The sequence below is a fragment of the Lycium ferocissimum genome, chromosome 8 (genome assembly GCF_029784015.1).
Source record: "Lycium ferocissimum isolate CSIRO_LF1 chromosome 8, AGI_CSIRO_Lferr_CH_V1, whole genome shotgun sequence".
Taxonomy (NCBI): Eukaryota; Viridiplantae; Streptophyta; class Magnoliopsida; order Solanales; family Solanaceae; genus Lycium; species Lycium ferocissimum.
Window position 1 is genome coordinate 26,831,950 of NC_081349.1, and position 16,315 is coordinate 26,848,264.

Consider the following 16,315-nt stretch of genomic DNA (forward strand, 5'->3'; position numbering starts at 1 on the left):
AAAACCGGGTTCTAACTCTTAACAACCTTACTAGGTTTGATATTCACTTTACACTGTCAATTCCAAATTATAATGACACCCAAAGTCACCAACCATCACAACTTTCTCAATCCATGACCTTTAAATGCTATAGTAAAAAAAAATTGAAGTAATTAGAATCAAGGTTAGAATAATATGAATACTAGGATGATCAAAATGGGGAAATTTGAAGCTAGGAAAATGCTTTTTCCAATAAATGAATGACACACATCATGTAATTTTACAAATGCCACAAATGAATATAAGTTATTACCTTAAATTACACACGTTTTAATTAAAGGAAAACAATTTTCTTTTATATAAAACTTCGCTTTACAAACAAACTCATAGCACTCACCAAGAACCAAATTGATGGGACAAAAACATCTTAGGCTAAAACCAGATACTTTCACAATTAACATTGTCCTCACCTTTTGTACAACAAAAGAATCCTCATTGCTTCAGCACCATTTGAATAGCATCTTGTTGAGCTTTCGTTAAACTCTGTAAACAACAGTTGTTAAAAGCATATAATTAGCGGTTCAAAATAAGATATCATATTGAGATGTTCCATTGAGTCATTTGAATGGACTCGTAAAAGATAATCGAAAATTGCTCGTCAAAATCAATGAGCATTTCTTGAGAAAATCTATGAGATAATTCACCAGATTTATCAGCAGACGTGATTAAATTGGATGGTCAGTTTAAATCAAGCTAGGATTTGATCCAATTGATCAAATCTAACACGGTATCAGAGCGGGAAGATCTGGACCGCACCAATTCATAAACACAGATCAATTCAGAACACAATTTCTCGAGAAATTGTAGTTGTTCGCAAATGTTTATTAAAAATCATAACTGTAAGTTTTCTTCTTCAAATCGAAGCTTGTTTTCAGTAAGTTGAAGCTAATTAAAGCATAAAAATGGAGAATCTCACAGTAGAGACACTAGAACATAGTCATCCCCTATATTTGCAACAATCAGATGCACCTGATATTGCTTTAATTGGTATAAAACTTACTGGTCCTGAAAATTATGGAATATGGAGAGATCGATGAGTTTAGCCCTAATGGATTAGCGACGGTGCAGCACCAAATTTAGTCACTACAATATTCTATGCTCCAAATGCAAAGTATGTGTGGGATGACTTCAAGGAACGATTCAATAAGTCAAACTTTACCAGAATTTATCAGATATGGACTGAAGTAGCATGCTTAAGACAAGGTACAGATTCTGTAACTGACTATTACACTAAAACGAAGAACTCGTGGGATGAATTTGATGTATTAATTCCTTCACCTTCATGTGGATGTGTGGAAGCTAAGCCCTATGTAGAATATTTACGTCAACAAAGGCTGTTAATGTTTCTAATGGGATTGAATGAGTCTTTTAGTCATGTGAGGAGTGATATATTGCTTAAATCTGATGTGCCTAGTGTGAATCAAGCTTATGCTACTGTTGTACAAGAAAAGAGTCAAAGACAGTTAGGAGTAGTGGAGGCTAACAAACAAGTTCTCACTATGTTAGCTGGTAGAGGACAAAATTTTAGAGGAAAAAGGCCAACAGGGACATTCTAATGTCTAGCTTGTGAGGTTTGTGGCTATAAAGGACATAAGACAGTGGACTGCTATAGGTTAGTTAGATACCCTGCTGATTTCAAAAGTAAGAAGAAAACAAATCAGACTGGTTCAAGTGGTTATGATCAACACTAAAACCAAATGCAGCATGGAGGTTATAAGCCTAGAAGTGCACAACAAGGTGAAACAAGCAGTTTCAGATCATATGCCAATAATGCGAAGGGGGGGGGGCAGAGCGGGGGGCAAGGACACCTTCTTGCGAAGAGAGCGAGAATCGATGAAAAATTTGCGTTTAACACGATTCGAACGAATGCAAGGCTAATATGGTAGGTATTGTTTCCTTAGTGTCTAATAATCCAAGTTCACATGATTGGATAGTAGACTTAGGGGCAACACACCATCTATCATCCTGCAAGGATCTGTTAAAAGAGATAAAGCGGTTAAAAAATTCAAGCACGATTCAATTACCAACAGGAAATAAGGCTTAAATCACTAGCACAGGCAGTTCCTTTGTGTTAGGTGATATAAAAGTGAAAGATGTCCTACATGTGCCTGATTTTAAGTTCAATCTTCTATCAGTTGCCAAACTTACTAGGGATTTACATTGCAGTATCAGATTTCCCCTCACCTTTTGTGTGTTACAAGATCTTTGCACTACCAAAGTGATTGGGATTGGTAGACAGTCTAATGATTTATACCTGCTGAAAAATGGAATAAAGGCAGCTGTGAATGCATCAATAAAGACTTCAGATACATTTGAACTTTGGCATCTCATACTTGGTCATCCTTCACTCAAGGTAATGCAACATATCTCAACCATCAAACAAGACTTGAAGAATCCTCTACAACAATGCTGCCAGATATGCCCTATGGCTAAACAAAGTAGATTACCCTTCCCTCATAGTACAAATAAGTCAGATCATTGTCATGACCCAACCCTCCATGACTGGCACCCACACTAACTCCTAGTGGGTGAACCAACACACAAGTCATCTAGTCCTTCAAGTCCGATTTTATATTAACGAAATTAGCCAGTTATTACTCATTCAAGCAAAAGATGACCAAAATAAGTCATGCCATAAATATACTGAAGTAACTACGGAAGTTCTAACTATTACAAATCCCCAATATCTGAAAGTCATCGTACAAGGACTCTAATCTAGAACATGTCTAAAGAATGAAATATGTCTAGCAAATAACCATAATATCCAGAATAGGAAATAGACATCATAAGAGGAAGATCTTCGGGCGGCCTGGCATGGATAGAAGCTCACCCTAAATCTGTCAGCAACGTCCTCAACGCTAGATGTGAGGGCGGGTAGCAATCTCTGTATCACAATCTGCACTCAAAAGAATGCAGCAAAGTAGTATTAGTACAAACACTATGTACGGGTAGATATCATAGGCTAACTAAGATTAGTATCATGCTTATCTCATAAAATCAATAGAATAAACAAGCCAGCCAACATACATGAAATAAATAACCATGAAAAGTCAACCAAGGACAAGCACTAATCAAGTCACCTAAAATATCAAGAACTCAGTCAACAAAAAACCACAACACGAGAATAAGTCTACTACAAATACCATAATCACTGTGCACACATGCTAACCGATGTCATTGCTCAGTAGTCATGACTTGCAGGGGACCCATGGTGTCCATGTACCACTTATTCTAGATATTCATCGGACCCGAGCATAAACCTCAGCTCAGGAAAGAACCTCGGACGCGGGCCATATCAATATATCCCTCATTTTTTAAACGAACCTCGAACCACGAGCTATAATCTAGGTCACATATGTGCCTTTCCATATATCTGTACGTAACGGTATTTCCTGCCCTCTTATTATCAATGCTCAAATCATCATTTCGTATCACAATATCACCGAGAAGATCATATTAACTTCTCATCACAACACATTAACTGTAGATTCAACACACATGAATAGTGGCACGAAGCCTACACAATCACTCAATCAATTTCACATAGGAGTTCAACCATACAATATTATGCATGAAGACTGGACATGCTTTTTCTTAATGAATTCACAGCACATACAATCAACTAATCAAATTCTAACTCAAGTAGACCATAACCTACCTCAACGTAGAGCTGAAACAACGCGAATCACTCCGCTACCGCTTTTCCCTTTCTTAAAGCCTCAGAACGTTCAAAGTCTAGCAATTAGAATGCTCAATGAGTCACAATTATTCTAGTCACAAAATTAATACAAAACACCCTTCCCTTAGCCCCATTCCAATGGGTGAATGATTCTTAGGTGTAAACAACCTAACAAGGGCCTTAGTAACCACTAACCATCAACTTACAATCCCATGGTCAAGCTACCATTTTTTATGGAACCCTAGGTCTCAATTCTCTTAGTTTATGGCTCTAAAGGTTCAATTCATAATTAAGAGGAGTTAACCCAAGCCATTAGATGACAAATAAGTGATAACCATCATAACCCATCAAGTGTAGAAGGTTTATTAATTCCTAGGGTTACTATTACCAATTTCACCATAGAAGACCCATAAAAGGGATAATAATCATGAAGATCCTACGGAATGATTGAAAGGGATAGATGAGACTTACCTCTCAAGAGTTTTCTTGCCCTAGCTTGGAATTTCACCCTAGATGCTTATGGGGAATTGTGTTGGAGTATTATGAATAAAGAATATGGGACTAAGTGTTTAAAACACGGCATTCTGCCATCCGTCGACTGCTGCGGCGGTCAACTTATCGCTGCAGCGGTCTCGCTATAGCGGACCAAAAGGAACCCCGACCACCGCTATAGCGGCCAATGCTCCGCTATAGCGACACTCCCATAGCGGGACATGGCCCGCCACAGCGGACACATGAAATACTGTTCGACCGCCGGTAGCTGTAGCAGTATAAGCCTCGCCGCAGCAGTCTAAATTGGGCAGTAAGCTCGACTTTTGCCCATTTTTTTCCTCTATTACCCAACATTTTATTTGAGGCCTTACAAACACAAACAAAACATGCACATATACATAAAAACGTCATACGAATCCTCCCGTGGCCTCGGAATTCCCAACAGAGTTCTAATTTTCTACGTCACCCCCTGACGGACTCAATAAAATAAAATAACAAGCACAAACAAGTCAAGTTTTCAGTTCTTAGACTTATAAAATCGAATTCTATTAGCTCGTATTACCCTTGGGAAGGTTTTATTTGGTAGGGTGATCCAACATTTTTCATAATGACCGGAAGGGTCGTTACAATCATATTTTCCAATTGATACATCTTGTTGTCTGGGGCCCCTATTGAACTCCCACATATGACAGGAAACATTACTTTGTTACAATAGTTGATGATTACAGTAGATTTATTTGGATATGTTTGATTCAACATAAAATTGAGGTTCTCACTGTACTAAAACATTTCCTGACAATGGTATGTACTCAGTTTGGTGTTAAACTACAAGTGTTGAGGTCTGACAATGGTACTGAATTTACTAACTCAAAATGCAAAAAATCTTTTTTCTTCTCTTGGCATTTTACATCAAAGTTCCTGTCCTTACACACCCCAACAAAATGGAATTGTGAAGAGGAAATACAGACATATTTTAGATACTGCTAGAGCTCTTAGATTTCAAGCTTCAATTCCCATAAGATTTTGGGGAGATTGTATTAAAACTGCAGTTTACCTGATAAATAGACTTCTTTCTGGTGTACTGTCTGGTAAGTCACCTTTTGAAATGTAATATGGAAAGGAACTAAGAGTTAATCATTTGAGGGTGTTTAGTTGTTTATGTTTTGGATCTGTGTGCCAAGGCAGGACAAATTTGCACCAAAGGCTGAAAAAGCCATATTCATGGGATACACAGAATCTCAAAAGGGCTATAGACTGCTTGACATTAAGTCTAAGACTTTCTATGTCAGTAGGGATGTGTCCTTTATGGAACATAGTTTCCCTTTTCAAGACCTCTATGATGAAACTGCGGATATGTTTCTTTCACAAGAACCAACTATTGTGGATTGTGAGCAGCCCTCTCTCTCCTCTCATAACACACCATCTAAGGAAATTGAACCAGATGTACCAACTGAACCAGATGTACCAGTTATTTCCACTTCTCAACCTTATGATGACGTTGTTCACAATGCTGAAGATAATGCTTCCAATCCTGAGTCAAGTACTGCTGATGTTGCTGACTCCATTATTTCTTCTGATGCTGCTTTAAGGCCAAGTAGGACCTCCAACGCTCTTTTGTGGCATAGAGATTAAGTGATTCCAAAGAAGGTTACTCTGCCACCCTATATCCTATTAGTGATCATTTATCTTATGACCACCTTAGTCCCTCATATCAAGACTATATAGCAGCCTTTTCAGTAGCACTTGAACCAACTTCCTTCAAGGAAGCTTCTAAGCACCAATACTGGCTTGATGTTATGCAAGCAGAGGTGGATCCTTTAGAACTAAAAACACTTGGACTGTGGTGGATTTGCCTCCTGGTAAGAAAGTGTCACACCCCTATCAGGAGTATGACGGGCTCAGACATAGCCGGGAACCACACGACTTATCCGTTACTTTGAACATTATAAACCATAACTCAAAGAACACCTGCACGCAGAAAAGGCCCAACATAGAAATATCCGATCATTCAGCACATATGTTCATATGCGGACCGACAAGGTCGCCACATCATAACATATATCATAAAGCCGACAAGGCTAACAGTAAGGTATCAAGAGCTCAAAACAAGGCCGACAAGGCCACCAATATATTATACAACAATATGAACCGGTGGAGCTATAAAATATCTAGCGTACACACACGCGTCTACGAGCCTCTACATAGAATACAAATGATCATAAGGACAATACCAAATAGCTAACGCCTCCAAAGTAAGTGGAGTGTTCTGAGAATCCGCCGATAGAACACCTATGGGTTTGATCCGTTCCCTACCTACTCGAGGCATGAGCGCGAGCGTCACAGAAAGGGACGTCGGTACGAATAATGTCCGAGTATGTAAGGCATGAATAACAACATAATATAGATATGAAAGGTAACATAGAATAAAAGAGATAACCTGTACGTCTGAATGCCTCATAAGGCGGATGTCATGCATGCTCAGCCTTAAAAAAAACTTTTTCTTACATATATATATATATATATTATATCATCATCATAACGTACCCGGCCCTTTCGGGACTCGGTGTGTAACATACCCGGCCCTTTCGAGACTCGGTGTATAACGTACCCGGCCTTTTCGAGACTCGGTGCGTAACGTACCCGGCCCTTTTGAGACTCGGTGTGTAATACCCGGCGGTCGGTCGTTGCACAATAGGTGCGTGCCGGCCGACTATAAGCGCGGCTTGGTGTAGTAAAATACATACATACATATATATATATATATATATGTATATATATATATATATATATATATATATGTATATATATATATATATATGTATATGTATATATATATAAAGCATGCATGAGAGCCAAATAAAAGCTATAACTACTTCGGAGTGACGTAAGGTCGGTAACCTCCGATTTTCATTATGGGATTATCATCATCGCTATATCTCACCTTGAAGGAACAATTATTATAAGGTGAGATCAACAACAATGAATAAAATCGAGAAAATCATGAAATAATCTCATAATAGTATTAACATCATAAGCTTTGGAATTTCTAGAATTAAAATCATCATCATCATAGAAACATTCTCACCTTTAACATCGTCATTCATATTGTAAAAACATGTCCATTGTTGTTGTCATAAAAGCTTATAGAATCATAAATCTTTGACTTGGAAAATAGGGACATTTTGAAAAATATTTTTGGATTATCAAGAAAGAAGTCATGCCTTTGAATCATGAACTCTATGAATCATGAATTTCTAGCTTTTGAGAATAAGAATATTCTTGGAGAACATTTATGGATTCACATAAAGGGATCATGGGACATTTGGAAAACATCTATTGGATTCATAAGAAAGGAATCATGCCTTTAGAAGAAAGGGACTAGCCTTAACATACTTGGAAGATAACTTCTCGACTTTCAACTTACTTCCTGTCTTGCAATTCACTTAAGATCATTCGTAGCCTCGTAATCTACATATACAATCATTCATACTATTGTTAGGCTCATCGTCATACGCTCGTCTTAAACCCTTAATTTAAATCCATTTAGAATCTGCCGAAATTCGGGCAGCATCTCCCCTGTTTATATGCCTAGCCCAAAATCATAATATCAACAACCAATCAACAACAACAATACCAACATCATCAACACCATTATCCATACCAATATATTTCCTAAAACATCCCACACGATGTTTTTCAAATTTCTCAACTAACCAACTTGTGATACAACTATTTAATAACTTTATTTCCGTAAAGAAGCCGAAATTAATACCAATAAGGAGAGATTCATACCTTTTCTTTGTTAGAACAATAATATCTCCAATATCTACCTTAAATCCAAGCCAAAATACACCGCAAAACGATACTATAAGCGCGACTACACGTTGCCTGGACCTCGATTATTATTCCGTCACTTGAAATTACTCAAAATCCTCACTTTTATGAGGTAAATATGCTCTCTTGCTTGGCTGAATTTTCTGGAATGTTTTGGGAAATTTTTGTGCAGAAAAAAGGGGTTTTTGCCCCTTATATAGGTGCTAAAGTCGGTGCCTTATCGTTGCATTAGACCGTACGCCGCTTACACTATCAGCTAAATTTGTAACGTCCATAATTCTCTACTCCGATGTCGTATCGACGAGCTATTTATTGTGTTGAAAACTAGACTCAACGAACTTTATTTTAGGCTTTTGAAACACCTTAAAGCTCCTCATATACCTAGAGATATACCCCTCCAAAATTGACCCAAAATTCTGTCCTTAATTCTGTCAACTTGTTCCAAATTTTTGACAAACTTATTTTCGTTGATTTGCTTGGTCCTAGAATCTTCCACAACTCCCCCTGCATGATATTTATCATTTATTATACTTGATAATGGCCATGTTCTTGTGTTTCAGGATAGTCTTTCCCGATTACGACTTACGAGATCATAATTCATCATTTACTTCATTGTTACGTACTTCCCATGGCTTGTACCTTCCAAAACATTATGGGACGTCTCCGATACTCCATTACTATGGTGATGTACGTGGCATGCTCATGCTCTGAAAGTGCGGGGTGTAACAGAAAGCAATTGGTTCTAAGTGGGTATATAAAATCAAACACAAGGCTAATGGTGATATAGAGAGGTATAAGGCCAGACATGTGCTAAGGGTTATAATCAGCAAGAAGGCCTAGATTAACATGAAACATTTTCTCCAGTGGCCAAAATGGTTACTGTTAGAACTGTCATAAGTGCAGCAGCAGCTTCAAACTGGCCTCTCTATCAAATGGATGTGAACAATGCCTTTTTACAAGGTGATCTATTTGAAGAAGTGTATATGGACTTGCCTCAGGGTTATCAGAAGCAGGAGGAGTACAAGGTATGCAAATTGCTTAAATCCTTTTACGGATTGAAGCAAGTCTCAAGGCAATGGAACCTCAAGTTGACTGAGGCTTTGGTTAACACAGGCTACACACAAAGCCTTCATGATCACTCCTTATTTACCAAGAAATCTGGGAATAGCATAGGAGTTATACTCATATATGTGAATGATTTGCTGATCACAGGTAGCAGCACAAAGTTAATTCAAGAATTAAAGGCATCATTGCACAGTAAATTCAAGATGAAGGATCTTGGCACACTCAAATATTTTCTTGGAATTGAAGTACTAAGATCAAAGACAGGCATTCTACTTAATCAGAGGAAGTATGCTCTTGAATTGATATCAGATTCAGGGCTTAGTGGTTCCAAACCAATTAACACCCATTTGGAGGCCAATATTAAGCTTATTACTGTTGATTATAATGAGCTTGTGGGAATTTCAAATGATCTATCTTATCAGGATGTCAATGCCTATCAGAGACTCATTGGAAGACTGTTGTATTTGACAATTACTAGACCTGATATTACCTTTGAAGTTCAAGTATTAAGTCAATTCATGCAATTGCCTAAGTTGTCACATTGGGAGGCTGCTTTAAGGCTGGTGAAATATATCAAAAGGTGTCGTGTCAAGGGTTATTGCTGAGCAGTAGTCCTAGTACAAATTTGGAAGCCTACATGACTCAAGGCGGGGCATTTGCCCAAATACCGGAAAGGTCCAGAATCGGTTTGTAATCAAGTTACGACATTCTCTTATATCTTGGAAATCGAAGAAACAACAAACAATGAGCAGGAGTTAATTTGAAAATTTGAATACGAAGCATGCATTCGTTGTTTGTTAAATCATATGGTTTAAGGCGTTGTTCAAAGATTTGGATGTTACAGTAAAAACACCAATCAAGTTGTATTGTGATAGTAAAGCGACCCCATTTAGATTGCTGCAAATCTAATATTCCATGAGAGAACCAAACATATTGACATTGATTGTCATTTTGTGAGAGAAAAGCTTAAGGCTGGCCTGGTGGAAACACGCTACCTCAACACTAAGCAACAACTAGCTGATCTGCTCACAAAGGGACTAGGTGGTTCACAACATCATGCACTCTTCTTGAACAAGCTTGGTGTTTTTTGATGTATACTCAAACTCCAGCTTGAGGGGGAGTATTGGAGTATAAGTAGTTAGTTGTAATTGTATTGAAGTTTAACTAGTTAGGTGTAATTACTAATGCAGTTAGTTTGTTAAGATGATGTCATCATTTAGTTAGAGGTACATGTGCACTACAAGTTATATAAAGCCATATTTGTGGCATCAGAATTCATATATCAAAAATCTCCTTTCTCTTTCTACAACTCTCTCTCACGATGCTTACCTTAGATTGAGATGAATCAAGCTAGGATTTGATCCAATTGATCAAATCTAACAACATCCAATTAGAAAAAGACGCATTGAAAATTCTCGAAATCAATAGTTGTTCTTCACCATTTTCAACTGTGTTTTTTGTTCCAGCCACTATTTTAATCCAAATTTGTTATAAAATACAACTACAACATTAATTTCTCAAATTTTTTATCAAATCAAGTAACCCATGCATTTTAAACCCTCGAGCTTTCCAAAGACCTCATTAATGACATAATCATAGTCACCAGACTCACCCCTACCATAGCAATTTTGCCAAGGTTACGGATTATTTTTCAATTTTTTGGACATGTAAAAGAAGCCTTAAAAGTTTGCAATTCGTGGAACAAAGTCCCAATTTTTCTTCCAGGGAGGAATTGAAGCCTTTTGGTCCCATTTGCCTTCTGGGATTTCTAATTTTCACAGTACTCAAAGTTTCTTTTAGGCTATAGTTTGTTTAAGTAAAAAAATCCCTTGTTATTAGCTTTTGTGTCATTGACACTGGATTAATTATGCAACTTTGTCATGTTTCATTGAGCAACTAGTATGAGCCTGAAATAATTCAAAACATTAAAATCACTAGATTTGTAAACAGCACATGGATCTTCTTCTTGTTAAACTTGTGCAATCAGATTACCTCTCCCACTAATTGTTCAAGTAAATCATTAACTATTTTGGGCCAGCTTATTATCGGTGTTGTCCTCATAAGCGTGTACAGATCAATTGCAATGGGGGAAGTGGCGGTGGAGAGAAAAAAAATGTGTTTATGGGCTCTTCACGTGCCTATATTGGGTGGAACTCACTCTACGTGCCAGCTCGTTGATAAGTTGGTAAAATAACAACTTATCTCTTCTTTAATCTTATATTTTTGCTATGTTTGATTGAGAAAATAGTGCATTTAATATCGTTTACATCTATTTTACAGGTTTTATGTGATTTAGAAGTGATCGGAAGAAACCAAGCGAAAATAAAGTCAAAAAGAGACCAAATTGGACAAAACTGGACAGTTTTGCAAAAACGGGACAGTTTTGCAAATCTGAAAACTTGGGGCTTATTTTGTTATTTTTGGACTTGGAAAGAGTGGAGAACTACAAAAGGAAGACAAGGGAGCAATTATACTCATCTTTGGCCATTTTTACACAAGTGTGGAAGCTAGGGTTCTTCCAACACTTTGGAAGAAAAGATTGGAGCACTTTAATGAGCAAACTCTTAACCCTTTCTTCAATTCCTTGTTATGTATTGAATATTTAAGTGTGTTGTATTTTATTCTCTCACTTGCATCTTGTTTATGAGAATATCCATTATCAAGTGTTGAATTAAATCTCTCTTGTTTTGCTTATGTATTGAACAATTTTATTTCGAATGTAAAGTGGGTCAATGTTTTCTATCAACTTTTCATGGTTTAATGTCTCTTAATGGTTGCAAACATTATTTGTGCCTAAGTACTTTTACTTTGCTTGAGAAAGAAAGTGAAAGTCGGAAAAGAGTTAGATAGCAAGGATTTGGGTCATTAAATCCATCTTATAACTGAGCTAGAGACATGATAGTTAACTTGGTTGAATTGATTGTGTTTAACATCACACTCTAAGGCTTGAAAGCTTAGAGTGAAATTCAATGATTTGGTTGAGATACTTTCAATGATATTTTAGAAATCATTATCTTTTAACATAAACCCGCTCGTAGTTGTAAAATTGTAAAATACATTGGATCATTACTTGAGAGTAATTTCTCTTGCTTTCCTTTGCTTGTGAGGCCATTGATCATTTTACTTGCTTTCTAGGTTAGTTCTGTCTTTGTTAGATTTTAAATCAAAAATTCAAATACTGAAAAAGTTTTTGGCTTAGCTTAGTTGGTGATAATTCCTTACTTGTTTAAGCCGCCTAGTATATTATTCCCCGTGGGATCGACCCCAACTCATAGTTGGGTAAATTATATTGCATACGACTGTGTACACTTTCTCTTTGAGGAGTGGATTTGGACGTTATCACTCGGCACATAGGTTCAGCCTTTATTAAATTTTATAATATCTATTAACTTTTAAATAAAGATAAGTTTTTATACATTCGGATAATAGAAAACAAAATTATTTAATGATAGGATCTTAATATCAAATATATATATATATATATATATATATATAGACTTAAGAATATACCCGGAAAGGAAATATAGAGCATTAAAAGATCATAGTATTATAAAGTGTAATTTCAGTAACGGAGATCATATATTACATAGTGAAGACCATATAAGGTCTTTATTTTTATAATTCCTTTCTGTTCGATATTTTCTTACATGCAGGAAAACAAAAAGAAGTAGATAATGAAGATGAAGAAATAAGATTATCGAATATACAACCAATAATGAGACCATTAAGAATAATACCAGAAGATTCTCAAGCTGAATTAATGAGTATAGAAGACCATGAAGCATTAGTATGTAATGAAGATAAAAAATTAGGAACAATAAAAATACTTGCAAGAATTAAAATAGATGATTATGAGATAGAAACATTAGCTCTAGTCTTTGAATACTTTAATCACAGGGGAAGATCCAAATAGTGGATTATTAGTACTACAAAGAAATGCGGTAATAAAATTAGAACAACTAAGCAAAAGTAGTTGGTTTCATATTAAGAAATTTTTAGACGATTATTTTTACTCTTTTGTACTATTAGTGGAAATGCTTTGGGGGGCATTCCGAGAAGAAGAGTTTTTAGAACAGCAGGAGAACCCTTAGACAATATCAAACCATCAGGGAAAAGAATGCCTATCCTATTTCTGTCTAAATAAGGTTTTCTAGCTGCTGATTTTCTAAGATAATATTTCTTTCTATTATATTGAGGGTAGTTTCTATTATAATGTGTTCTGTCTAAATAAGGTTTTCTAGCTGCTGATTTTCTAAGATAATATTTCTTTCTATTATATTGAGGGTAATTTCTATTATAATGTGTTCTGTATTTTTTATGCTTTTTCTTTTTACAATAAAAATACTTGTGAAAGTGTAGAACACTTAGCAAATACCTGTCCAAAAAGAATAAATAATAAGACAAGAAATTCTCAACTAATTGAAGATTTTCAAGAAACATTAATAAATGTAGATGAATATATGTCAGATACGAAAAATATATATTCTATAGTAAGTGTAGACACTGAAGAAAAAATCAAAACATATATATATATATATATATATATATATATATATATATATATATATATATATATATTCAAACATCCTAATCTTTAATGCGCGGTTCAAACCGAATCATAATTCTCGTACGAATTATATAATTTCAAAATGTATAAATATCTATCATAACATATATCTCGATCATTCATTGTAAGATGAATTTTGCTTGGAAGCATGAGGACAAATGTTTTTAAAGAACGAATAATTGCAAGGGAACATAAACATTGATAAACGTTACGTATCAATCAAATGACAAAAAATAATTAATGGTGCAAATCTCAAGAAGCAATAGAACGGTACCATCAACGTTTTTAAGCGACATCACTAAAACGTGTTTCTCAGTTTTAACACAACATCATTAAAAGCTCGTTAAAAGAGAAGTAGTATGTTGGTCAATCTTATAACATTATTTGATCAATCTTGGTCATTGTAACATACTTTCTCCCTCATTCGAATTTTGTTGGTAAAACAGCAACAAAATGATTTTTTTCCTAAAATTTTCCGACAATACTTGAAAATTTTCAAATATCACAATATATAACTTTACACAAGCATGTATTTTGGAAGCTGACAGCTACAGAAGCTAAAAACCTAAGACTACAAGACAGGTCGGAAGCCACTCGCTCCCGTGCCTCTAGTGAGCTAGAGACAGTTCAAAAATGTCAAATCCAAACTGGACTAAAGGAGTAAAGGTTGAAGATCTAATTAGAGACCTAAAGCAAAAATACCGTAAAATGGCTTCTTTTTCTGTCTCTGCTAGACTCTTTTGTAATTGCTTGTTGAGCCAAACTGACGAGAGATAATATTACGTTTTATCTTCTGCCTTGACTCCCAATTAACTTTGAATAATTTAAAAGATATTATCTTAATTTCTGCCATCATATTTCTGGTCCTCAGTTCCATCATCTTCTTTCTAACTTTTTCCTTCAAATAACACTAGTGAACCCTCTTAATTAATCACATTTAATTGTCTTTTCAGCAGACATCACATCTGACAAAAGTCTTCTTAAATGAAATTACAATTAATTCGTTCTTTTTTTCTAATTCAACTGTCTTTTCCATCTTTGAAACTTCGAATCAACAATAAATGATTATCAGATGTTATTGTGTGTTACAAGGAAAAATGTGATTACTATTTCTTTTTACAATGAGATAAGGAAATTAAAAGAGAAAAAGGTTCCTTAGGGGACATCCTATAAAAAACAAAAAAAAAAATTTGCTAGGCGTTTGGGCATAGATTTAGTTGGAGTTTGGGGGTAAAAACTTTTTGAAGTTAACATGAAAAATAATATTTGAAAGTGAAATTGTGCTTAGAGATGCATTTCACTTTAAAATAAATAAAATTTATGAGTAAAAAAAAAAAATCACTTAAAAAACTGGTTGAGAAACTCATAAAAAACTAAACAAAAAATTTATTCCATTATATAACCAAATAGTATTTTGAATTTTTTTTTATCCTAACGGGTTAGATAAATTTGAAGAATTTTCCGAGAAGTACAGCAACAACAACAACATACCCAGTGAGTCCCACAATGTGGGAATGCAGGGAGGAGTAGATATACCTATTACGTAACCTTACCCCTACCTTAAGCAGTGGGGGAGGGGTACATTTCCAGGAAGACCTAAATAAAGTTAAAGTATGAAAAGGTTAGATATGGGTAAATAATTCAAAGTAATTATGAAAATGAAAACAACGAAAGTGAATAAGTCATGATAAACCATTTTATGCAAACAGATACTCGCACAAATCAAGGAAAAACAGCTCGCACAAATCAAGGAAAAACAGTCTCACATGGAAAACTAATTCCATAGCCGTCAATCTCAGCAATCACTTTAGAAGTTAATAGTCAATTAAAATATTTAAAAAAATTTGGGTTTTCAATTTAAGGGAGTAGTTTCAATTTTTATCTCACTTGATTTAAGTCATGAGTCAAAAAGAATTCCTTTTTCAGGTAATTATAAAAAAATAAAAAATAAAAAATAAAAAAATAAAAAAAACCCATTTTATAAAAGGGATTGAGAACATTAATCATTATTGACAGCTAAGAGGTCATAATAGTAAACCCCAAATGCCTTTTACTTTTCTTTTTTAAGTTGCTTTAAAATGTGTTTCACTTTTTATTTCCGGCAAGTTGTTATAAATTTTAGTACCACAAAGAAATTATTGCGACTTTTCATAATACAAAGGTTAATATGTAATCCTAAGCGTTTTTCATTATTACACACACATTACAAAAATATTTTCTTTCTTAATAATCGTGGCAATTAAAAAAATCGATATTCAAAAGCAGTATATTTGTCACCGTATCGTGTTATATATATATATATAATATTTTATACACTGAGTATATGCTAACAAAGATTACATACTATTACCACCAGGTGGATGAACTTTTTTTACCGGTTAAGAAATAGGCTCATCTTAAAAGTATCTCCCGATACGACCCATCACTACGACTTTAAGGTCTTTCGGAAAAAAGCGGACACTAACAAGAGTTTTTGTGGGATTGATAGGATTCCTCCATCTTTAACCAGAAGACTCGGGTTCGAGCCCTAGATGTAAAAAAAAAAAAAAAATCATGTTAAGAAGTGTTGCCCCCTTAAATGAACCTATGCGACGTGAATTCGAATTGATTGGTTACCCAACATTTGTACCGAACACCGC

General features: G+C 35.2%; 1 protein-coding gene across 1 annotated transcript in view; it reads right to left on the bottom strand.

Annotated features, from left to right (window-relative positions):
* Positions 1 to 204: 204 nt before the first annotated feature.
* Positions 205 to 16,315, bottom strand: part of LOC132067756 (uncharacterized) — a 40,871-nt gene continuing 24,760 nt past the window's right edge. The window contains exon 33 of the mRNA XM_059461068.1: positions 205 to 522. Within this exon, the coding sequence (XP_059317051.1) occupies positions 472 to 522 (51 nt within the window). The 3' untranslated portion in view covers positions 205 to 471. The remainder of the gene's footprint in view (positions 523 to 16,315) is intronic.